Below are 22900 nucleotides of genomic sequence, written 5' to 3' on the forward strand. Positions count from 1 at the left end.
CAGGTAACAGGACCCCAGGCTCACATGGTCCCTGGGCCTTCAGACCCAGACTGGACCAAGCCCTGGAGAAAGCCAGGGCCAGGCCAAACCCTCACCCTCAGGACAGAGATGGAGAGACCGCAGGGGCCAGCTACAGGGCTCCCACCTCCCCAGCAGGGGGTGCTAGGAGCAGCCTCGGGCCCCTCACCCCAGCCATCTTCTCCAAATAAACGTGTTTATTCGGCTGGCCCATGGATTCCATGCGCCGCCTACAAGTGGGCACAGCCGGGCGGCAGGCGCCTGCCTTCCGAGGAGCGGGGCCGCCCCGCAGCTCCGACGTGTGCTAGGAGCAGGCTGGCCTCTGGCAGAGGCTGCCGTCCTTCCCGGCCCACTCTGGGAGGCTTGACTGGTTAGTGGGTTCCTGGTTAGATTGTCAGTACAGGCAGGGCCTCACCTGCCTGGGCTCCCCAGCAGGAACCTGCAGACACAGAACAGACAGCATGGTCGGGGTGGGGGCTCCAGGCTGTGTCCCGGGAGCCCCCTGCCACACCCCCCTGCACTCACCATTCCCCACGGGCCACCACCGCCTCTTTCCGCACCAGACGCTTCATGTCATCCAAGGGTTTGGCCAGTGCCCGGATCACCCGCGGCTTGTAAGGGAGCAGCTGGAGGGGAGAGGTGCCTGTCAGTGTGGGCACTGCACGCCATGGAGCGAAGGGGGCTGGCTGCCCTGCCCTGGGGAGAGTCCCCTCCCTCCACGCCCCCGGAGGCAGCATGGGGCAGGCACCCGCTAGGGTTCCCCCGATGTGTACAGGGACCCCAGCTTACCCATGGTCCCTGGCACTTGCCCTACCCCTCAAGCCCGGACACGGTGCCCAGCTTGCGCGGAGTGGGGACTTACCACGGGGATGGGCAGGCTGGTGAGCGCGTGGACACACTGCAGTGCAGCGATGCGGATGGCCTGAAAGACACGGAGCCGGGTGAGCGTGGGTGGCAGTGGGGCGGGACGAGGCAGGGCAGGGAGGGGCAGGGCACGCACCATGGCGGGGCTGGAGGTCAGGCCCAGGAACTTGGTGACCAGGGTGTCGACGTGCAGGCTCATGACATGCGGCGCCTCCAGCAGCAGGGGCTGCAGGCAGCTGAGGGTGGAGAGCTGCACCACGCGGTCCGGGCAGGATAAGGCCTCGAGGAGCAGAGACAGCAGCTGGGGGGACACAGGCAGTGAGACGCCCGTCGGCTCGGGCTCCCCCCACCGCCCAGCCCGGCCCGGCCCGGCCCAGCACTCACCGTGGGCAGCTCCGTCACCAGCACTGGCCTGGGCAGGTGGTTCAGCACATGTGATAGGCCCTTCAGGTAATTTGCCTTCACGCCTGGGGAGAGCAGAGGGCAGCGGGTCACAGCCCCGTTCCTGGGAGGGGCCATGCGCACACCAAGGGGGCAGCACCCCCGGAGCTGGCAGCCCTGCGGACACTGGGAGCTCATCCGGGAGGGGCTCAGGCAGCAGGAGGAGCAACCCAGGGGGCAGAGGGTGGGAGGGGCCCAGGCAGCAAGGAGCCAGCCCCGGGGGTGGGAAAGGCAGGCACTGGGGGGCCAGCCCAGGGGGTGGAAGCAGCCCAGGGGGCAGGAGGGGCAGAGAGCAGGGGGGCCAGCTGTCCCAGGGGCAGGAGTGGCAGGTAGCAGGGTGCCAGCCCAGGGGATGGGAGGGGCCCAGGGGGCAGCAAGGGGTGGGAGCAGAGGTAGCAGGGTGCCAGCCCAGGGGATGGGAGGGGCCCAGGGGGCAGCAAGGGGTGGGAGCAGCCTGGGGGACCAGGAGGGGCAGGCAGTGGGAGGGGCCCAGGGGGCAGGAGGGCCGGCTGGGGGGCTGGGACCAGCCCAGGGGGCCGCCGCGCTCACCAGGGCCGGCAGCGTGGAAGCCCTGGACCAGCTTGGGCACGCTGTCAGTGAAGAAGCGCTGGCGGAACATGATGCGCACGTCGGCGTGACACCCCTTGTGCAGCACGTCTGGGGAGTCGGCCATGAGCAGGGAGAAGCCGTCGGCCACCGCAGGACCCAGCTCAGCATCCCCCAGGAGGCCCAGCAACTGCAGGGGGCGAGAGGAACTGGGAGGCTGAGTGAGGGCAGGTGCCCCGGGCTGGCAGGCTGCCCCAGGCCTAAGGAGAGGGGCAGGGTCTCCCCGGGGTGGCTGGCTGCTCACCTTGTCTGTCAGATGGGAGCTCAGCGGATGGTAGCGCAGAACCAGGCCTTTGGTCACCTGCAGGGGCAGAGAACAGTCAGCTGGAGAGCTGGGTGGGCACTGCCAGCGCCCGCTCCCCCCCAGGGTGCTGTCCTTACCCAGAGGAGCAGGGTGAGGGCCTGGCTTCGGAGTGGGCCCTCGGCAAGGCCGGCCTCCATCCTGCTCACCGCCGTCTCCAAGAGCTGGTCCAGCTGCTGTCCTGGGGGAACGGACAGAACAGGCTAATGAAGCTCTGCAGCACCCAGGCCGAATGCCCCAAGGCTGGCCCAGCGCCCGCCCCACCCTCTTACCTGCCGGGTACTTGTTCACCAGCCCCGCGAAGCACTTGGCAGCCGCGGTGGCAGTGAAGGGGCAGTCGCAAGAGCAGCTCAGAGCCAGCAGCTCCTGCAGCAGCCTGTCCTGCTGGGGAATCAGCACCTGGAAGAGACCAGACCCCAGTACGGATGCTGGGCGCTCAAACCGCAGCGCTGCCCATGCCACATCCACACTGCCCCCGGTTCACCCCGGGAATCCCATCCCCCGACTTACATTCCTGGGCAAGGAGCAGACGAAGGCCATGAGCAGGGCCACCAGGCGTCTCTGTGCTGCCACATGCTGCCCGCCCTGCAAGGGAACAGCAGTGCCAGTGTCACCAACTGCCCGTGCCCCAGCCCTCCCCCCTGCACCCCCACTCACCTGAAACGGCTGGAAGGGGCAGGGGAAGCTGTCCTGGGGCAGGAAGGAGACCTCCCCGTCCAGGAAGAGGGGCACCAGCTGGGAGACGCTCTGGGCAGCCAGCCTGCGGGGAGGGAGGGGGACACATGCAGGAGCCTCAGAGCTGTGGCCAGGCAGGTCAGGAGAACAGCACTTCCACCCAGTCACAGCACCCCCCACTGTGAGGGAACAGCCCCTCCTCGCTCAACCCCCAGCTCCCCAGGAGGCAGAGCTGGGGGCTGAGCAGCAGAACAGGCACGTGATGGGACAAAGTGGAAAATGTTTGTAATTTTTTATGAGTCTGGCATGCCTCAGTTTCCCCTGTGCTGTTCCCCCGTGGGTGGGATAGGACTGTTTGCTCTCAAGACACGCGGAGACAAGGGTGGTGTTGCCTGGCTGGCCTGTCCCCAGATCAGTGGAGATTTGAGACACCGATGGCAAATCCAGTCCCCAGGACCCTGACACACAGCGCCCCAGCGAACAGAGATCTCCCCGTCTCTGTGCAGGGAGGCTGAGCCACCCCCCCGCCAGCTGGAGATCAAAGGGCTGGGAGGGAGGCTCAGAGGGGGCTGCTGGAAGGAGTCGGACCAAGGAGGCCCCAGCCCAACAGAGCTGGAATGCAGGGGCTCCCCAGAATGGGCCGTGCCGGAACCTTCAGTTCTCCGGGCGACCCGCCGGCCAGCCAGCCTGGGCCATGGCCAGTTACCGAACAAAGCCAACTGTCTGGCGGCGCTGGGGGAGTCGCTGTGAACGCTGGGGCAACCTTCAGGGGCTAATGCCCAAGCCTCCCTCGGGGTCTATCCCAGCTGGACCCGCTGCCTGGAGCTATGAGGGGTCGGAGGGGGGCTGCAGGGCCGGGGTCCAGGCCAAGGAGGTGGGGAAGCAGCAAGGCTTATCCAGGGGGTCTGGCACACTGACAGGCTCCTCCCAAGCTGGGGCTGTAGCACCGACCCTGTGGCTCCAGGACGTGGCCCCAGTTCGGTGCTGGTGTTACTCACTCAGGGCACAGGTGGGAGCTGGCAGCGCTGATGACGGGCACCATGGCAGTCAAGACCTCCTCCTCCAGCAGCACCTTCCCCAGTGGCAAGTGAGCGTTCTCTGCAGCCAGCGGCGAGGAAAGGGCCAGGTCAGAGCCTACCTGCAGCCCACCAGGGGGACCTGCCACAGGGCCTGCAGTGTGGGCTCAGGCGCCCCCAGAGTGCTCCCGGGCACTCACAGGAAAAGGGCTACAAGGCTGGCGTGGCCATTGCAGATCCTCTCAGCAGCGGGGACCGGGCACTGCCCTTCCCTTCCAGGCTGTGACGGCGCCTCCCCAAGGGCGCCACGTCTGGCAGGGCAGCTAAGCCCAGCCCTGTGGGCTGCCCAGGCACAGGGACAGCATCTGTCCTGGGTGTCCCATGGCTGCTTTCCAGCCCGAAGACCCCGGTAGGACCCCAAGGAGCCCCCAAGCCCCCAACTGCCCCCTTCCATGCCCGAGCGTGGCCTCACCTTGCATGGCGGCCTGCACCGTGACAGCGAGCAGGCAGGGCACCACGGTCTGGTGGTAATACCAGCAGCTCTCGGCGTCCCGCTGGCACTGCACCGCCACCCGCTGCAGGCTCTGGCACACGGCCACCATGTCACAGGCCTCTGCTGGCACGTTCCCTGCAGGGCAGAGAGTCCCATGAACATGCCCCCGGCACACAGAGAGCCAACACTCCCCCGCTCTGGGGCTCAGGACATGGCAGATGCCAAGCAGCACACGGACAAATTATGAAGTGCCGCTGGGCCAGCTCAAAGCTCCAGCCCATGAGGCACAGCAAGGTACCAGCTCTGCTAATGCTCCTCAACCCGGACCCGCAGCCCCCTGCTAGCCCAGCCCTGGGCAGCTCCCTTCCCCCGGGGTTCCGCTGATGCCCCTCAACCCCAACCCCCTGGCCCAGACTCCAGCTCACGCATCTCTGCTGATGCCCCTGCTGGCTCCCTCCAGAACCCACGAAGGCTCTGGCAGGATTCCCTGGTGGCTTTACCTGTCTGCACCTGCCGCAGACACTGCAGCAGGACCGGAATCGTCTCGCGCACTATCCTGGGGTGTGTGGACACGGCTGCCAGCGCCTGCAGGGACTGCGTGGATCGCCTGCCCTCCTCCCGCTCTGAAAGAAGCGGCACAGGCTGGCGGCTCAGGATGAGGGTGGTGGTGGGGGAGCAGAGAGACCGGGCACAGCTTGACCTCCCCAGCTGGGATCCGCCCTCAGCCCAGTCCCTTGAAGTACCGCCAGGGCCCAGCCCGGCCCTAGGGTGATGCTGCCAAGGCATGGCTGTGAGCGCCAGGCCAGGCCGCAGCAGCAGGGCCCCTGCGAACCTGGCAGTGACAGGAGGGAAGGGAGAAGGGGAGTCTCAGTGTGTGTGTGGGGGGGACCCCTCTGTATAGCTTAGAATCAGTGAATCGAAGGACTGGGAGGGACCTTGCGAGCTCGGCTAGTCCAGCCCCTGCACAGAGGCAGGACTCACTATTACCTAGACCAGCCCTGGCAGGTGTGTATCCAACCTGCTCTTAAACATCCCCAGTGACAGAGATTCCACAGCCTCCTTCGGGTCCGTCTCCTCTGCCCCCCAGTCTTCTCTTCTCTAGACTAAACAGACCCAGTTTTTCACTCTTCCCTCAGAGCTCATGTTTTCTAGACCTGTCATCATTTGCGTTGCTCTTCTCTGGACTCTCCAATTTGTCCACATCCTTCCTGCAATGTGGCGCCCAGAACTGGACACAATACTCCAGCTGAGCTCTATATCAGCGCAGAGTAGGGCAGAAGAATCACTTCTCGTGTCTTGCTTACAACACTCCTGCTAAGACAGCCCAGAATGATGTTTGCTTTTTTGCAACAGCCTTACACAGGTGACTCATATTTAACTTGTGCTTTCCGCAGGACTCCTTCCCAGGCAGCCATTTCCCATTTCCCAGTGGCTGGGTCACTACACACATTGAATCTATTTCCCCATGTTAAGTATCCTCACACCTTCTTGTCAACTGTCTAAAATGGGCCATCCTGATTATCACTACAAAAGTTTTTTTCTCCTGCTGATGACAGCTCATCTTAATGAATTAGCCTCTTTGTCTCTGCTTCTAGCCTGGGACCAGACCCAGGGGCCGCCGCGCTCACCAGGGCGGCAGGTGGAAGCCTGGACCAGCTTGGGCACGCTGTCAGTGAAAAGCGCTGGCGGAACATGATCGCAGTCGGCGTGACACCCCTTGTGCAGCACGTCTGGGGAGTCGGCCATGAGCAGGAGAAGCCGTCGGCCACCGCAGGACCAGCTCAGCATCCCCCAGGAGGCCCAGCAACTGCAGGGGCGAGAAGGAACTGGGAGGCTGAGTGAGGGCAGGTGCCCCGGGCTGGCAGGCTGCCCCAGCCTAAGAGAGGGGCAGGGTCTCCCCGGGGTGGCTGGCTGCTCACTTGTCTGCAGATGGGAGCTCAGCGGATGGTAGCGCAGAACCAGGCCTTTGGTCACCTGCAGGGGCAGAGAACAGTCAGCTGGAGAGCTGGTGGGCACTGCCAGCGCCCGCCCCCCGGGTGCTGTCCTTACCAGAGGAGCAGGGTGAGGCCTGGCTTCGAGTGGGCCCTCGGCAAGCGGCCTCCATCCTGCTCACGCCGTGTCTCCAGAGTGGTCCAGCTGCTGTCCTGGGGAACGGACAGAACAGGCATGAAGTCTGCAGCACCCAGCCGAATGCCCCAAGGCTGGCCCAGCGCCCGCCCACCCTCTTACCTGCCGGTACTGTTCACCAGCCCCGCGAAGCACTTGGCAGCCGCGTGGCAGTGAGGGGCAGTCGCAAGAGCAGCTCAGAGCCAGCAGCTCCTGCAGCAGCCTGTCCTGCTGGGAATCAGCACCTGGAAGAGACCAGACCCCATACGGATGCTGGGCGCTCAAACCGCAGCGCTGCCAATGCCACATCCACACTGCCCCGGTCCGACCCGGGAATCCCATCCCCGACTTACATTCCTGGCAAGGAGCGAGATAGGCCATGAGCAGGCCACCAGGCGTCTCTGTGCTGCCACATGCTGCCCGCCCTGCAAGGGAACAGCAGTGCCAGTGTCACCAACTGCCCGTGCCCCAGCCTCCCCCCTGCACCCCCACTCACCTGAAACGGCTGGAAGGGGCAGGGAAGCTGTCCTGGGGCGCAGGAAGGAACCTCACCCGTCCAGGAAGAGGGCACCAGCTGGGAGACGCTCTGGCAGCAGCCTGCGGGAGGGAGGGGACACATGCAGGAGCCTCAGAGCTGTGGCCAGGCAGTCAGGAGAACACACTTCCCCCAGTCACAGCACCCCACTGTGAGGAACAGCCCCTCCTGCTCAACCCCCAGCTCCCAGGAGGCAGAGCTGGGGCTGGAGCAGCAGAACAGAGCACGTGATGGGACAAGTGGAAAATGTTTGTAATTTTTTATGAGTCTGGCATGCCTCAGTTTCCCTGTGCTGTCCCCGTGGGTGGGATAGGATGTTTGCTCTCAAGACACGCGAGACAAGGTGGTGTTGCCTGGCTGGCCTGTCCCAGATCAGTGGAGATTTGAGACACCGATGGCAAATCCAGTCCCCAGGACCTGACACCAGCGCCCCAGCGAAAGAGATCTCCCCGTCTCTGTGCAGGGAGCTGAGCCACCCCCCCGCCAGCTGGAGATCAAAGGCTGGAGGGAGCTCAGAGGGGCTGCTGAAGGAGTCGGACCAAGGAGGCCCAGCCCAACAGAGCTGGAATGCAGGGCTCCCCAAGATGGCCGTGCCGAACCTTCAGTTCCGGGCGACCCGCCGGCCAGCCAGCCTGGGCCATGGCCAGTTACCGAACAAAGCCAACTGTCTGGCGGCGCTGGGGGAGTCGCTGTGAACGCTGGGGCAACCTTCAGGGCTAATGCCCAAGCCTCCCTCGGGTCTATCCCAGCTGACCCGCTGCCTGAGCTATGAGGGTCGGAGGGGCTGCAGGGCCGGGTCCAGCCAAGAGGTGGGAGCAGCAAGGCTTATCCAGGGTTGGGCACACTGACAGGCTCCTCCAAGCTGGGCTGTAGCACCGACCCTGTGGCTCCAGGACGTGGCCCCAGTTCGGTGCTGGTGTACTCACTCAGGCACAGGTGGAGCTGGCAGCGCTGATGCGGGCACCATGGCATCAAACCTCCTCCTCCACGCACCTTCCCAGTGGCAAGTGAGCGTTCTCTGCAGCCAGCGCGAGAAAGGGCCAGGTCAAGCCTACCTGCAGCCACCGGGGACCTGCCCAGGCCTGCATGTGGGCTCAGGCGCCCCCAGAGTGCCCCGGCACTCACAGGAAAAGGCTACAAGGCTGCGTGGCCATTGCGAATCCTCTCAGCAGCGGGGACCGGGCACTGCCTTCCTTCCAGGCTGTGACGCGCCTCCCAAGGCGCCACGTCTGCAGGCAGCTAAGCCCAGACCTGTGGGCTGCCCAGCACAGGGACAGCATCTGTCCTGGTGTCCCATGGCTGCTTTCCAGCCGAGACCCCGTGACCCAAGGAGCCCCCAAGCCCCAACTGCCCCCTTCCATGCCCGAGCGTGGCCTCACCTTGCATGGCGGCCTGCACCGTGACAGCGAGCAGACAGGGCACCACGGTTGGTGGTAATACCAGCACTCTCGCTTCCCGCTGCACTGCACCGCCACCCGCTGCAGCTCTGGCACACGGCCCCATGTCACAGGCCTCTGCTGGCACGTTCCCTGCAGGCGAGAGTCCATGAACATGCCCGGCACACAGAGAGCCAACACTCCCCCGCTCTGGGCTCAGGACATGGCAGATGCCAAGCAGCACACGGACAAATTATGAAGTGCCGCTGGGCCAGCTCAAGCTCCAGCCCTGAGGCACAGCAAGTACCAGCTCTGCTAATGCTCCTCAACCCGGACCCGCAGCCCCCTGCTAGCCAGCCTGGCAGCTCCCTTCCCCCGGGTTCCGCTGATGCCCTCAACCCAACCCCTGGCCCAGACTCCAGCTCACGCATCTCTGCTGATGCCCTGCTGGCTCCCTCCAGAACCACGAAGGCTCTGCAGGATTCCTGTGGCTTACCTGTCTGCACCTGCGCGACATGCAGCAGGACGAATCGTCTCGCGCACTATCCGGGTGGTGGACACGGCTGCCACGCCTGCAGGGACTGCGTGGATCGCCTGCCTCTCCCGCTCTGAAAGAAGCGGCACAGGTGGCGGCTCAGGATGAGGGTGGTGGTGGGGAGCAGAAGACCGGCACAGCTTGACTCCCCAGCTGGATCCGCCCTCAGCCCAGTCCCTTGAAGTACCGCCAGGGCCCAGCCCGGCCTAGGGTATGCTGCCAAGGCATGCTGTGAGCGCCAGGCCGGCGCAGCAGCAGGCCCCTGCAACCTGGCAGTGACAGAGGAAGGAGAAGGGGAGTCTCAGTGTGTGTGTGGGGACCCTCTGTATAGCTTAGAATCAGTGAATCGAAGGACTGGGAGGGACCTTGCGAGCGCTAGTCCAGCCCCTGCACAGAGGCAGACTCACTATTACCTAGACCAGCCCTGGCAGGTGTGTATCCAACCTCTCTTAACATCCCCAGTGACAGAGATTCCACAGCCTCCTTCGGGTCCGTCTCCTCTGCCCCCAGTCTTCTCTTCTCTAGACTAAACAGACCCAGTTTTTCACTCTTCCTCAGAGCTCATGTTTTCTAGACCTGTCATCATTTGCGTTGCTCTTCTCTGGACTCTCCAATTGTCCACATCCTTCCTGCAATGTGGCGCCAGAACTGGACACAATACTCCAGCTGAGCTCTATATCAGCGCAGAGTAGGCAGAAAATCACTCTCGGTCTTGCTTACAACACTCCTGCTAAGACAGCCCAGAATGATGTTTGCTTTTTTGCAACAGCCTTCACAGGTGACTCATATTTAGCTGTGATCCACTATGACCCCAGATCCCTTTCCGCAGGACTCCTTCCTAGCAGTCATTGCCCATTTTGTATCTGTGCAACTGATGTTCCTTCCTAGTGGGTACTTTGCATTTGTCCTTATTGAATTTCATGCTATTTACTTCAGACCATTTCTCCAGTTGTCCAGATCATTCGAATTTTGATCCTGTCCTCCAAAGCACTTGCAGCCCTCCCAGCTTGGTATCATCAGCAAACGTTATATGTGTACTCTGTGCCATTATCTAAATCACTGATGAAGATATTGAACGGAACCGAACTCAGAACCGATCCCTGCAGGACCCCACTCTTTATGCCCTACCAGCCTGACTGTGAACCACTGATAACTAGTCTCTGGGAACAATTTTCCAACCAGTTATGCACCCACCGTATAGCAGCTCCATCTAGGAGCTGTGCATAGCATGGGCACTACAGTGACAGGTGTGTGCGGGAAAGTGCCAGTGAGGGGGGCATGGCTCCATACAGCATGGCAGGAGCACTGCAGCGGGGGGAGGGAGAAGCGGGGTGCCAGAGAGGGGGGCGTGGCTCCATACAGCATGGCAGGAGCACTGCAGCGGGGGGAGGGAGAAGCGGGGTGCCAGAGAAGGGGGCGTGGCTCCGTACAGCGTGGCAGGAGTACTGCAGTGCCGGGGGAGGGAGAAGTGGGGTTCCAGCCTCTCCCAGGTTGGTGGCGATGGGACCTTCCCCCAGGTGGAGAGTTGTCCCCCGCCCACACCAGCCGGGGCCCATACCTGACTGTAACTCCTCCGCTAGCCTCTGCACCATGCGCCCAGAGAAGGCCCCGGGGTAGATGGGGGCCAGAGATCCTGCGGCCTCCATCGCGGCCGCGCTGTGGGGAGGAAGAGAAGAGGTGAGAGCTGCCGGGTGGGGCCAGCAGGGTCCCACCCCAGCCACACGCAGCGGGCAAAGGGCTTGGAGCACAGCACTGCAGGGAGACAGGCTGGGTTCACAGCCCCTCAGCAGGGGAGCTGGTGGCTACGCCCCAACCCTGGTCATCCCTCCATTCCCGCAGCAGGCCCCGTTGTATTCTTGGGGGTGCAGGGCACCCAGGACGCCAAGCGCCCAGGCATGCTGGGTTTGTTCTAGCCAGGCCTGCCCACAGGCCAGGGACCCCCACAGCCACTCACCAGCTCTGGGAATCGTCCGCGTGCAAGACAAGCCGCGTCAGGTGATCCACGACCAGCTGCACGTCCGGGGGAGCCAGGAGCCCTGAAACGAGACACAGCTGAGCTGCGCCAGGCCCAGTGCCCAGGGCACTGCCCTCCCCCACAGCCTGCAGCATCATCTAGTGCCCCCAGGTGCTGCCACAGCCCAGCCCAGCCAGCGGGGAACAGGGCCCCAGGGCGCCCCCTACGATCAGCACCCTGCAAGGGACTGACACTGGCCCATAACCAGACAGCCCCCCCGAGCTGCCAGCACCAGTGTCCCCCCTCCCCGAGGAAGACACCAACCTGGCAGCATGCCCAGGACGGTCAGGGCTCGGATCCCCACCAACTGCAGCTGCACGCTGGAGTCAGTCAGTGCCGAGAACAGCACGGAGCACAGTGAGGCTCGGGAACACAGCAAGGCGCTCTCCTCTGGGGGACACAGACACAGCGTCAGGGCCCTGTGGGCACAAGTTCCAGCACCCCACCCCCCCGCAGGCACCCTCCGGCCTGAGGGCTGCACAGATTTCACACACAGCACACCTCACCCACCATAGAAGTGCAGCCACCTCTGAGGTGGGACGCAGCAGCTGGTTCATCTGCATGTCTGTTTAAAACACTAATATTGAATGTGCTGCCGGCCCATCCCTGCCAAGTTCAGGGCAACGGGCAGCGCCTAGGACCAGTCCGGACCGTCAGGGGCCCCACGGAAGCAAGTAATGGCCCCCCATGCTGGGGGGGTTGGGTTAACAGCCTCACCTTCATCCTCGTGCCTCCACTTCTGCTGCAGCTCTAAGAAGCCCAGAAGCATCTCCAGGATCGTCCTCCGCTGGCTGCTCTACAAGGGAGCAAAGGCACAGCCCAGGTCAGAGCTCCTGCTCAGAGCTGGGAGGGGGGTCCTGTGCAGCGTACCAGCACCAGGCCCCCCCGTGCACACTGCTCTGGCAGGCGTCCCTCACCTGTGGGTGCTGGTTGTACTGCTCCAGCAGCAGGGGCACGACGCTGCTGGTGATCCGGTGGCCGGCTCGGAAGGAGGCGCCTGCTGCTGCCTGCAGGAGCTTGGCGCTCGGCCATACCAGCTTCATATCAGGCTCGCACAGATGGTGCCTGCAGTCTGAGAGAGCAGGCGTCAGCTACATCCCCCAGAGCCCCAGGCTGCTGCTCTCCACTCACCCGGAGCCCACAGGCACCCCTACCATGCCAACCCTCTGCTGGAAAGGGTGCGACCCTGGCAGTTCCCCAGGCTTGTCCCCCAGTCCATGCTCCCCAGCATGTCCTGCGAGGGGGGAACAGGATGCGGAGTGGTGGTGGGGAGAGCAGGCAGGGGACAGTCAGTGCACACAGTCCCCGGAGCCGGACGTGGGGCCCCGAGGTACCTTGCAGGATGCCGCTCAGGAAGGAGTCTAGCAGGTCCTCAGTGTCTGAGCTGAGCACGGAGCGGGACAGACAGGCAGACAGGCCGCGCAGCGCAGCCAGAGCCTCCGCCTCGACCTTCTCGCTGGCCGTCTGGAACACCTGGGGGAGGGAGTCAGACATGCCCAGACGCCGGCCAGAGGGAGTCGGGCCCCACTCCCACTAGCTCTGGAAACTGAGCACTGGGCCCCACCCCAAACGCACTCCCCAAAAGCCCCGATGGGGTCTGGGCTTTGCCCAGGTTCTCCTCAACCCTCATGTTCTGGGCAGGGCTGCGAAGGCCGACTGCAATGCTCTGGGGCTCTCCTGTGGGCATGAGGGAAGACTCCTTCTGCCCCCAGATGCGCCCCTGGGGACCAGCTGCACTCACCTCCCGGCGCAGGGACGACCAGAGGCTGGGGAGGAATTCCTGCAGCTCCTTCTGCCCATAGATGGTGCAGCAGGCGCCCTGCAGGAGGGAGCCAGGACACACCTTAGGGAAGAGCCAGCAAGGGAGGAGGCCAGAGAGCAGAGACCGCCCCCCCCGGGCTCAGCCTGCCAGGCTGGCTGTGGGCAAGGCTGCAGGGATAACCGCACTACGGCCAGAGAGGAGAGACCCGGTGCTCCCACTCCCTTGAAGCCAGCAGCGAGGGGAGCCCATGTAGCAGTAGGATTTAGTGTTTGTATTTTGTGTAACCAAGAATGAAGGACAAAGGATCATAGCGTAGTATGACTGTTTTCTGCTGGGATGTGATTTTTTCCAACGACCCAGGGTCGTTCCTTCCTGCTGCTATCCAGTCGGGGTGGCCGGCAGAATACAATCAAATCAATACATCCTACATTATTATCCTTTATCCTTCCTTCTAAGTTCTACAAAACACAAACAATAAATCCTGCTTCTGCACCTGTCCCCCGTACCAGGGTTTGCAGGGAATCCAGCTTGGCGCTCTGCATCTCCGAGTCCATCTTCTCGATTAGCAGCGGCAGCAGGAACTGTAGAGAGAGAGGGGCAGTTAGGCTCCCTGGACCCAGTCCAGCACCCAAGCCCACACCGCCAGCTCCCCCATCCCTGGACAGAGGCAGGGCTGCAGGTACAGAGCCTTTCCCAGTGCATGGCTGCCAGCAGCCACCCTGAGCTCGCAGGGCAGGGGACATGGGCTTGCAGCCCTTTCAGGGGAGACCCAGCCCATCAGCTGCTATTGTCCACCAGAGCACTGAGACGTAGCACAGAGCGCTTGGGTCAGTGCCCAGACCCAGCCTGGCCGCTCCCAGCTCCGGGGCCCAGCCATTCACACCAGAGCGGCGTACGTTCGTGACAGGGAGGGGCACCAAGGGAACCACACCCCAAGGGGCAGGAGGATTCCCCGGCATGTGCCATTTTTAAAGCAAGCTGAAATGTTTTCTAAGGATTATTTCAAGGCAGGTCTCCAGCCTGTCACACAGAGGGTCAGACCGGATGATCACAACAGCCCTGGGATCTGTGAATTCCCTTCTCCCACCACGGTGCACCATGCAGGGAGCTGCCTCTGCTCAGAGGTTCCACCCATGGCTCTGGAGAGCGGCCGGTGCCCATTCCAGCATGTCTGGTCCTACAACCCAGAGCGCAGGGCGCGGAATCACCAGCCCGCCCGCCCGCCCTCCCTCCAGCTCAGAAGGGCAATGCTTCTCGGCGTAGTTGCTGCTGCCCACCCGAGGGGCGTCGTACCTCGGCAAACTGGGGCGTGGAGGCCAGCACGGCCCGGAGGCTCACAATCAGGTCCTCTCTCTGAATGCAATGAGGGTCGTTGGGGGGCTGGAACAGAAGCACAAAGAGTAGGAGGCCTGTCAGACAGATTCCCAAAGAACAGAACAAACAGCAAAAGATGCCGCCATGGCTGAACCAGAGCAAAAGAGAGATTTAAACGCGTCTTTTAAACCCTGCAAATCAAACCCTACCGAGGAAAATAGAAAGGAGCATAGACTCTGGCAAGTTTCTTTGCATGGATCTTCATGGCTGAGGATGTGAGAGAGATTCCCACACCTGAGCCAGTCTTCTTAGGTGACAAATCTGAGGTGTCATTAGAGGAGGTTTTGGAACAAACTGATAAACAGCAATAAGTCACCAGCAATAAGGACCAGATGGGATTCACCCAAGAGTTCTGAAGGAACTCAAAGATGTGAAACTGCAGAAGTATTAATGGTGGTATGTAATCTACTGCTTACATCACCCTCTGTGCTAGCTGACTGGTGGACAGCTAATGGGACACCAATTCTTAAAAAGGCTCCAGAGGCGATCCCGGCAATTACAGGCCAGTGAGCCTAACTTCAGTATCAGGAAAACTGGATGAAACTTGAGTGAAGAACAGAATGACCAGACATAGGGCTTGGTTACATTGGCACTTTACAGCGCTGCAACTTTCGCGCTCAGGGGTGTGAAAAAACACCCCCCTGAGCGCTGCAAGATACAGCGCTGTAAAGTGTCAGTGTAATCAGGGCGGTAGCGCTGGGAGCACGGCTCCCAGCGCTGCAAGCTACACCCGAAAAGGATGTGGTTTACGTGCAGTGCTGGGAGAGCTCTCTCCCAGCGCTGCCGCTCTGACTACACTCACACTTCAAAGCGCTGCGCTAGTGTAGCCAAGCCCATAGATGAACATAATTTGTTGGGGAAGAGTCAACAAGGTTTATGTAAAGGGAAATCACGCCTCACCAAGCTACTAGAATTCTTTGAGGGGGTCAACAAGCATGTGGCCAAGGGGGATCTGGTGGACAGTGCACTTGGACCTTCAGAAAGCCCCTGTCAAGGTGCCTCACCAAAGGCTCTTAAGTACAGTAGCTGCCATGGGATAAAATCCATGATCCTCTCGGGGACCAGAGACCAGCAATACCAGTCAAAGGAACCTGGCCTCATGCACACTGTCCTGCCCTCAGAACGGTCCTCGGCCTATGACACTGAGACCAACCACAGGATGCTCACCAGCCTCGGTTCTCACCTTGCCCCTCTTACCCCCAGCCCTGGGCAGGACAGAGCCCCATGGGAACATGGTGACAGGCAATGCAGAAGGTATGGGGAGGAGAGACTCACTCACAGGAGTAAAATCAATGGGGAAGTAGCAGGACGTCACTTCAAAGAGCTCCTCCACGAAGGGACCTGCAGGGAGAGAACAGAAATGGCTCAGTCCCAGGGCCAGCCCCTCAAGCTGCCTGCAGGGCTGAGGGCAGCAGGGCTGCCAGGTGCTTACCCAGCACATAGTCCTTGAGGATGAGGTCACGGACGATCTGGAAGGCTACCAGCAGATTGCGAGGGTCCTTCTCCCCGTCCATCACCTGGATGAAGCCGAAAGTGAAGTCGGCGCCTAGGCCCTTCAGCTCTGCAGAGGGAAGGAGCAGGCACAGTGATGGCCCAGGGTCCCCACAGCCCAGCCACTGGGCCAAGCCACAGGGCACTGCCTGTGGGCTCCCCCCTGCCAGGCCACAGCACCTACCCTCCCCACTTCCAGCGGGTCGCCTCCCTGCCTCACCTTCCTCTCTGGTGCGCATGAAGTTGGTGATGATGCTGTAGACCATGTGGCGATCCAGCTGTGGCAGGGACTGGAGGGGAAGAACGGAGGAGTTAGGAGAACACACTGTCACGGACTCACAGATCACGCCCACCGTGCTCCAGAGCAGAGGGATCACAGCACCGCTGACTGGGGGCTGGAGGGACTACGCCACACGGTGCTGCCAGCTGCAGGGATGCCAACACGAAGGACATGCGCCCCTGGGGGAGAGGCGTTAGTGTGGCACACAGGGGCATGCGCAGGAGGAGTGCAAGGGCATTAAACGAGGTTGTCAGGCTGGGCGATTGTCTCCCAGAACAGAAGGAATCCCCATTGCTTGGAGGTCTAAGCCTGGCCTGCAGAACAGCCTGAAGGACCCTATTCTGCCCTGGCCAGAGGGGTGGGGACGTGGACCAGATGGGAGCCAAGGCTCTGCTCTCTGAGATTTTTCCAACCACTCCCAGAAGGGAGTCGGCTCCTGAGCAGGCCTGAAGCGCCAGCCAGCAGGGAGTCCCCAGGAACCAGCACTGCCCTCCTCCAGGCATGGCTTGAGCCACAACACCATGCAGGGGGGACAGAGGAGCAGGAGCTGTGCCCCTAGCCAAGAAGCAGCCCGGCTCACCAGACTCACCAGATCATGAACGTGACATGTTACCCTGGCCCCTGGGGGCACGGACAGCAGCTGGGAAGGGCCCGCAAAGGGGTGTGACAGATGGACTCTGGCCGCTCACCTGAACGTGCACCTCCTGGAAGATGGCTTTGAGCACAGACACGGCCAGGCCTGGGGCCAGCACCTCACACAGGCTCTGGGGACACAGGGAGAGAAAAGCAAGGTACAGCGCAAAGCTGCCAGCCAGCACTGGAGGTGATCTGCAGCAGAGTGGGGTGCCCCCACACTATCCCCCCACCACACACAAAGGACAGGATTTAGCAGCTGTCCCCTCACACCCTGCACAGCTTAGTCACAGAGCCCACAGGCTAGTCACACTAATGATTCAATCACCTCAGCCCAGCCAAATCCTGCACCAGAGGGACCCACCCGTTCCTGGGGAGGTGCTAGTCCGTGGCCATTAACATGTAATAAAGGTGATCCAATCTCCTGCTTCAAGTTGTAAGCTGCCCTTGCTGCTCCCCCGCCCGCCGCAGGGTTAGGAAGGCATCTGCCCTCCCTTCCATGCATTAGAAGTGGTTTCAGCTCCCTCGGAAGCATCCTACAGGCCACACAGGCGTGTGGAGGAGATGAGACAATGGCTGCTGCAGCGCAGACAGGAGGGGCCTGTTTCCCCCGCCCCTAGATGGACAGATGCTGCTGGTTCCCAGCTCTGCCCTGGAATCCTTCTTCCGACCAGCCGGAGAGGGGGCTGTAGCAGCAGCAGAAGCGAGCTCACCAGCGCATGGAGTCCCTGTAGCACAGCAGGGATCACAAGGTGATGATCCTTCAATCGGTTCTCATAGAACAGGACCAGATGTGTCACTGCACAGAAACAAACACCTGAGATGTGAGACCCCCAGCTCTGTGGGCTGAGCCTACACCTCCCCGAGAGCCATGGCACCTGGGACAGGGCAGCAGAGCCAGCTGCCAGGTTAGAACCCAACGCACTTACTGGTGAGCATCTGGCTCTGGTGCTGCTGATGACAGAAAGCCTGCAGCTGCTCCACCCACTCCTCCTGGATGGGCCCCCCCGGACACCTCTCTACCCCAAGAACAGCCCTTTCTGCACCCCATGGCTGAGCGCTAATGAGGTGGGGCTCTGCACACAGCTGGGCGGAACCAGATAAGGGCCTGGGCGTAAGTGCATGTGCAAAGACCGGGCCTGGAGCTGACAAGTCAGCTGAGCCAAGCAGAGAGACACCACAGCAGCCTGGGATTCCTCCCACCCGGTTCCAGACACATTCCTTTGCCCTGAATCACAGCGCAGAGCACCCTGGGGCCACTGCGGCAGGAAGCAGACGCCAGGAGCCAGCTCACAGCACCTGTGCTCTCTGCTGCTGCAGGGAAACACTCAGAGCCCTGGCACGAGAGCGCCTTGGAAACAAACAGTGACCCCTTTCGCACAGCAAGGCTCCCAGTGTGACCCCTCCCCCTTATAAATTCAAAGCACATTGTTTTATCTGTAACACTATGATAAATGCTGGAGACAAGCAGCATTTGGGGATGGAGACTTGCAGCTCACAACCCCCAGGAAATAACCTTGCGACCCCGAGGTGTCCCAACCCCCCGGGCGCTACAGCACATCATGCACATGGGAAGTCAGCCACTACCAGAGCAATGCCCATGCTGAGCTGCACCCACTCCTGTGTCCAGGGCTGCAGTCACACAGGGAGAAGGGGGCTGGCACGTCCCCTACCTTCCTCCTCTTGCAGCATGGAGTGACATTGGAGCAGGACCTGGGACAGCAGCTGGAGGCCTCGCCCACGCGTGCGAGGTTCTGTATTCTCAAGGCAGGACCTAAAGGGGGGGTGGAGAATGCCGACAGGGCTGTGGTGAGCAGAGCCCACACTCAGTGTGTACAAGTGAGGGGGAGAGTAGTGGTCAGAGCAGGGGCCGGCAGCAAGGACTACTCTGCTCTGTGCCCAGTTCTGGCACTGGCTGCATGGCCTTGGCAAAGTCACTTCCCCTCTTGGTAACACAGCCCCCCGCCTGCCCTGGGGGGAGAAGCCCACTCATCTGGCCAGGGCTATGGAGTTGACACCCTCCCCCCAACTAATACATCCACAACAGAGAAACCCCAATGCTCCATTAGCAGAAGCCAGGCAAAGAAATGGCTCTTGGTTCCGACTGGCCGCAGGGACTGAGGGGCAGGAGCAGCACCGAGACAAAGACCCTTCCCTGAGAGCACCCACCCAGCAGGGAACGCCCGTGGAAGATGGGGGGGAGGGGGGGCAGTTACTCTGGATTCTGGCAGGCAAAGATTTGCTGGTGACTCCTGCTCGATTTGGGTCCCAGAATTCATTCTCCTGAAGCAATCCGGTACACCGGGGCTGGGAAAGGGTAGGGGCACCCGGCTCATCCCCAGAGGGGCGCTGCATGGTACTGATACAGCCAGAGTGCACAGGGGGGTCTCGGCTCCAGGCCAAGGGAGCGACACAAAGCCCCCTCTGCCTCTAACGCTCCTGCTCCTGACTTTCCCGAGCCGGAGGAGGAAGAGGGAAGTGCTGTACGAGGTTTCTCTCACCCCAGGGCTTCCACGATCTCCAAGATGGTCCAGCTTCCCGCTTTCACCCCTAGGAAATGAGGCAAATGATGAGCCAGGGAGGGCCCAACGCGTCCCTCAGACAGCCAGGGCCCCAGAGAGCGGGGCTGGGCTGCTCTTCCTCTCCGGGGAAGAAGAGGCAGGCCTAGCTGATGGCACAGGTGCCGTGCGTTTCCCTGGCACCCCATTAAGTACTGGGGGAATTACGGGGAATTGTGGTGCTTGGCAGGGGCTGGTGTACACACGCCAGCTCCTGAGGAGACCATAGGCTGGGGCCGGTTTTACGACTGAACTACTTGCCAGGGATATGAACTGGGCTAGCTGGAGCCTAAGGAGCATTTGCAGCCGGGTGGGAGACACGAGCTGAGGACTGAAAGCCTGGGAGAGGGACAGAATTGTGACCCAGAGCATGCTCAGAGAGTGACTGCCCTGCCAATCACGTGGGGACAGTGTTGACTGTAATGCCCCTCTGCTGACAGGGATTCTGCTTTCTCCCTGCCCTGCTTTGTGGGGAGGATGTGGCCCTGGAGCTGGCGGAGGGTGGGGGGAGGGCTGTGACCAGCTGGGAACACCAGATGAGTGTGTGTCAGGTAACCCTCTCGTGCGCTAGTAATTGACAGCACGTGCCGAACGCCATCCAGGACAGCAAATCCCATCACTGGATGACATCAGCTGTGCAACATTAGCTCTTCTCTGGTGCTGTCCCTCTGAAGTTCTCAGTGTGTGTTACGGACATTTAAAGAGGCCCCAGGCATCCCCTGCTGGGGACTTACACCTGCTTTACTGGTAGGGGAACTGAAGCACAGATAGATGACATGACCTTCCTGAGGGATCTGAGCCACAGCTAGGAACAGAACCTGGGACTCCTGATGCTGTCCCATTCAGGCCGCCCGCTAAGCAAAGATGGCACTAAAACACTGCATCCCTAGAAACCTCCCGTGATGGGGATTCCACAGCCTGCCTTGAAGCCTGGTCCAGAGTGTAACTATCCTTACAGATTAAGCCCAGTACTTCTTCTCCTATCCTTGATACACATGGAGAACAATTGATCACCGTCCTCACTAACAGCCCTTAACACAGTGGTCCCCAATCTTTTCCAGGTGGCAGATGCTGGATGACAAGCCACTGAGGACCGTGGCCGGCGGACAAGCATCTGCCAAAATCTGCTGAGAAGCAGCAATATCAAGACGCGTCACTGCCAAAATGCCGCCGAAAATTGGCAGCGCCGCCTATTGGTGACACCGCTTTTCGGCAGCATTTCGGCGGATGCTTGTCTGCCGGCCAGTACGCAGGCGCACACAGATGCCATGGCGCCTGCAGGCACTGCGTTGGGGACCACTGCCTATCATCAGATTTTCCCCCCAGTCTTTTCTCAAGCAAACATGCCTTTAATTAACCATCCTTCACATGCCAGGTTTTCTAAACAGTTTATCATTTCTGCTCCAAGGCCTACTCTTCCTGGGAAAGTTGATTAGCATACCTCTGGTGGAATAAGCTGTTCCGCGATAGCTCCCTATGTGGGCACACTCTTCTAGAGTTAACATGACTTTTATTCCAGAATAATGACTCTACACTGAGAGTAAGAAACTAACGATATGCAAGGTAGGTGATAGAGGGAAGCCAATGGCAGTTTTGTCTACGTACTGAACGTTTGGCTTTAGGTGTACTTACATCTTGCTCTTATACTAAAGCCAGAGAACACAGAAAGACCAAATGCCCATCTTCCCCGAAGCGCGGGGCACCCACACTTGGACACAGTAGTGCAGCTGAGACCTCGCCAGCGCCCACTACAATGGGGACGGTTACCCCCCACACCTCACCTACCACAGGAGAGACCTATTCCACCACGAGAGGTGCCAGGGAACCTACACACAGGAAAGGCAGCCAGTGACCAGGCACATCAACCCCAGAAGGTGCAGATGTTACCCAAGTCACCTGGAACTCTCTTTTCCTGTATCCAGTCCTGCCCACCCACCCCCAGGTCAGTGGCCATGACCATCTTAACCCAGATTCCCAGCATCCCCACTAGCCCCCAGTGCCCTGTCACCCAGCACACTGCCCCAGCCCTACATCCCCCCAGCCCCGCCCCATGTCCCACATCCCACCCCACATACCCAGGTCAGTGGCCATGACCATCTTAACCCAGATTCCCAGCATCCCCACTAGCCCCCAGTGCCCTGTCACCCAGCACAAGGCCCCAGCCCTACATCCCCCAATGTCTGCAGTCCTCTGCACCCCAGAACCACACCCCTTATCCAACCCACCCTGCTTCCTGTCATCCCGGCCACCCCATGTCCGTCACTTCCCCCTGCCCAGCCCGCCCATCATCCCGCAGCCCCATGTCCGCACTCCCCCGTGCACCGCCCGCCCACTTCCCGCCCCCCATGTCCGCACTCCCTGCCCGCAGCCGCCCATCCCCAGCCCGCCCACATCCCACATCCCTGCCCAGCCCGCCACAATCCCGCATCTCCCTGCCCCGCCTGCCCACATCCCAGCCAGCCGCTCACGTGCCCGCACTCCCTGCCGCACCGCCCAATCCCCGCCGCGCCTTGTCCCGCACTCCCTGCCCAGCCCACACATGCCCCCAGCCCGCCCAGCCACACTCCCCTGCCCCGCCGCCAGCAATCACATCACCTGCCCCGCCCGCCCAGCATCCCCAGCCCGCCCACGTCCCGCACTCCCTGCCCGCCCAGCCGCACATCCCGCCGGCCCATGTTCCTCACACTCACCCTGCCCAGCCGCCCACATCCCCAGCCCGCCCGGTCCCGCACTCCTGGCCAGCCCCGCCCCACTCCCCAGCCGCCCCATGTCCGCACTCCCTGCCCAGCCCGCCCAATTCCCCAGCCCCCCCTGTCCCGACTCCCCGGCCCGCCCCGCCCCATCTCCAGCCCGCCCCATCCGCACTCCCATGCCCAGCCCGCGCCGGCCGGGTACCTGCCGCCACCTCGGGCCGCCCGCCGTCCGCAGCCGGGACCGAGTTCCCGCACCGCCCGCAGGGCGCGCCTGGCCCTCGCACCGGCAGCCGCCGCCGCCATGACTGCGCTGGGGGTGGGGGGAGAGACAACCACAGGCGCGATGCGCGCCGGACAGCGCCCACTCCGTCCACGTTGGACAGCGTGGACACATCTGTCACGTGACAACGGGCCCGGGGGCTGCCAGTGCGCGTGGCGCCGAGGGGTGACTCAGATGCCGGGGGGAGGAGCTTGGAATTAAGGGCGGGGCCTGGTGACTCCTACGGGACGGGCTTAGGGCGCGGTGGGGCCGGGGGTAAAGGGTCGGACCCTCCCGCAGCGGCTGGTTGTCGTGTCAGCGAGCCCTGAGCAGGCCTTGGGGCGGGGTCACACTCTTGCCCCCCCATACACACACTCCCATTGGTCCGACCCGGGGCGGGGTCACGACTCTGCCCCCCCCCTACGCAGACTCCATTGGTCCGACCGGCCGGGGGCGGGGTCACACATCTGCCCCCCCCCTACGCAGGACTCCCCTTGGTCCGACCGGCCGGGGGCGGGGTCACACCCTGCCCCCATACACCACTCCCATTGGTTTCCGACCCGGGGGCGGGTCACACTGACCCGCCTACACAGAGCTCCCATCTGGTCCGGCTGGCATGGGGCGGGGCTGCGCGTCCCGCCGTCACGTGTTCGGGGGCGGGGTTCTCCGGCAGAGCGGTCCGGGTCGGGCGGGCAGCGGCTGTAGGGTCCGCCGGGCATCCCCAGGCAGGACCTCGCATGGGCAGGCTGCGTGGGGCGCGCGCGCGGGAGCGGCCCGCGGCCCCGGGCCCCCCCGCCAGCGAGCAGGTGAGCGGGGACCCTGCGCTCGGTGGTCGTGCTGGGGGCGCGGAGTACTGCCGGTTTCCCGCCC

General features: G+C 62.2%; 1 protein-coding gene across 2 annotated transcripts; it reads right to left on the reverse strand.

Annotated features, from left to right (window-relative positions):
* Nucleotides 1-207: 207 nt before the first annotated feature.
* On the reverse strand, nucleotides 208-22146 carry MMS19 (MMS19 cytosolic iron-sulfur assembly component). Of its 2 annotated transcripts, XM_075072997.1 has the most exons (31): nucleotides 21974-22146; nucleotides 19022-19070; nucleotides 18194-18294; nucleotides 17234-17319; nucleotides 16577-16651; nucleotides 15828-15897; nucleotides 15549-15677; nucleotides 15396-15457; nucleotides 14036-14122; nucleotides 13249-13323; nucleotides 12722-12799; nucleotides 12315-12453; nucleotides 11898-12052; nucleotides 11698-11776; nucleotides 11245-11370; nucleotides 10921-11002; nucleotides 10525-10622; nucleotides 4915-5037; nucleotides 4394-4549; nucleotides 3904-4003; nucleotides 2888-2990; nucleotides 2741-2815; nucleotides 2503-2629; nucleotides 2311-2411; nucleotides 2174-2230; nucleotides 1873-2059; nucleotides 1267-1349; nucleotides 1019-1183; nucleotides 881-940; nucleotides 544-644; nucleotides 208-457 (listed from the first exon to the last, which is right to left on the reverse strand). In XM_075072997.1, the coding sequence occupies exons 3-31, from the start codon at nucleotides 18210-18212 to the stop codon at nucleotides 430-432; spliced, it is 2826 nt and encodes a 941-aa protein (XP_074929098.1). In that variant the 5' UTR covers nucleotides 18213-18294; nucleotides 19022-19070; nucleotides 21974-22146; the 3' UTR covers nucleotides 208-429. The 2 variants fall into 2 exon arrangements, with proteins under 2 accessions (XP_074929098.1, XP_074929099.1); XM_075072998.1 differs by lacking the exons at nucleotides 17234-17319; nucleotides 18194-18294; nucleotides 19022-19070; nucleotides 21974-22146 and adding an exon at nucleotides 17450-17574 and having other exon boundaries at nucleotides 15549-15633.
* Nucleotides 22147-22900: the final 754 nt, after the last annotated feature.

This window comes from Chelonoidis abingdonii, chromosome 16 (genome assembly GCF_003597395.2).
Source record: "Chelonoidis abingdonii isolate Lonesome George chromosome 16, CheloAbing_2.0, whole genome shotgun sequence".
Taxonomy (NCBI): Eukaryota; Metazoa; Chordata; order Testudines; family Testudinidae; genus Chelonoidis; species Chelonoidis abingdonii.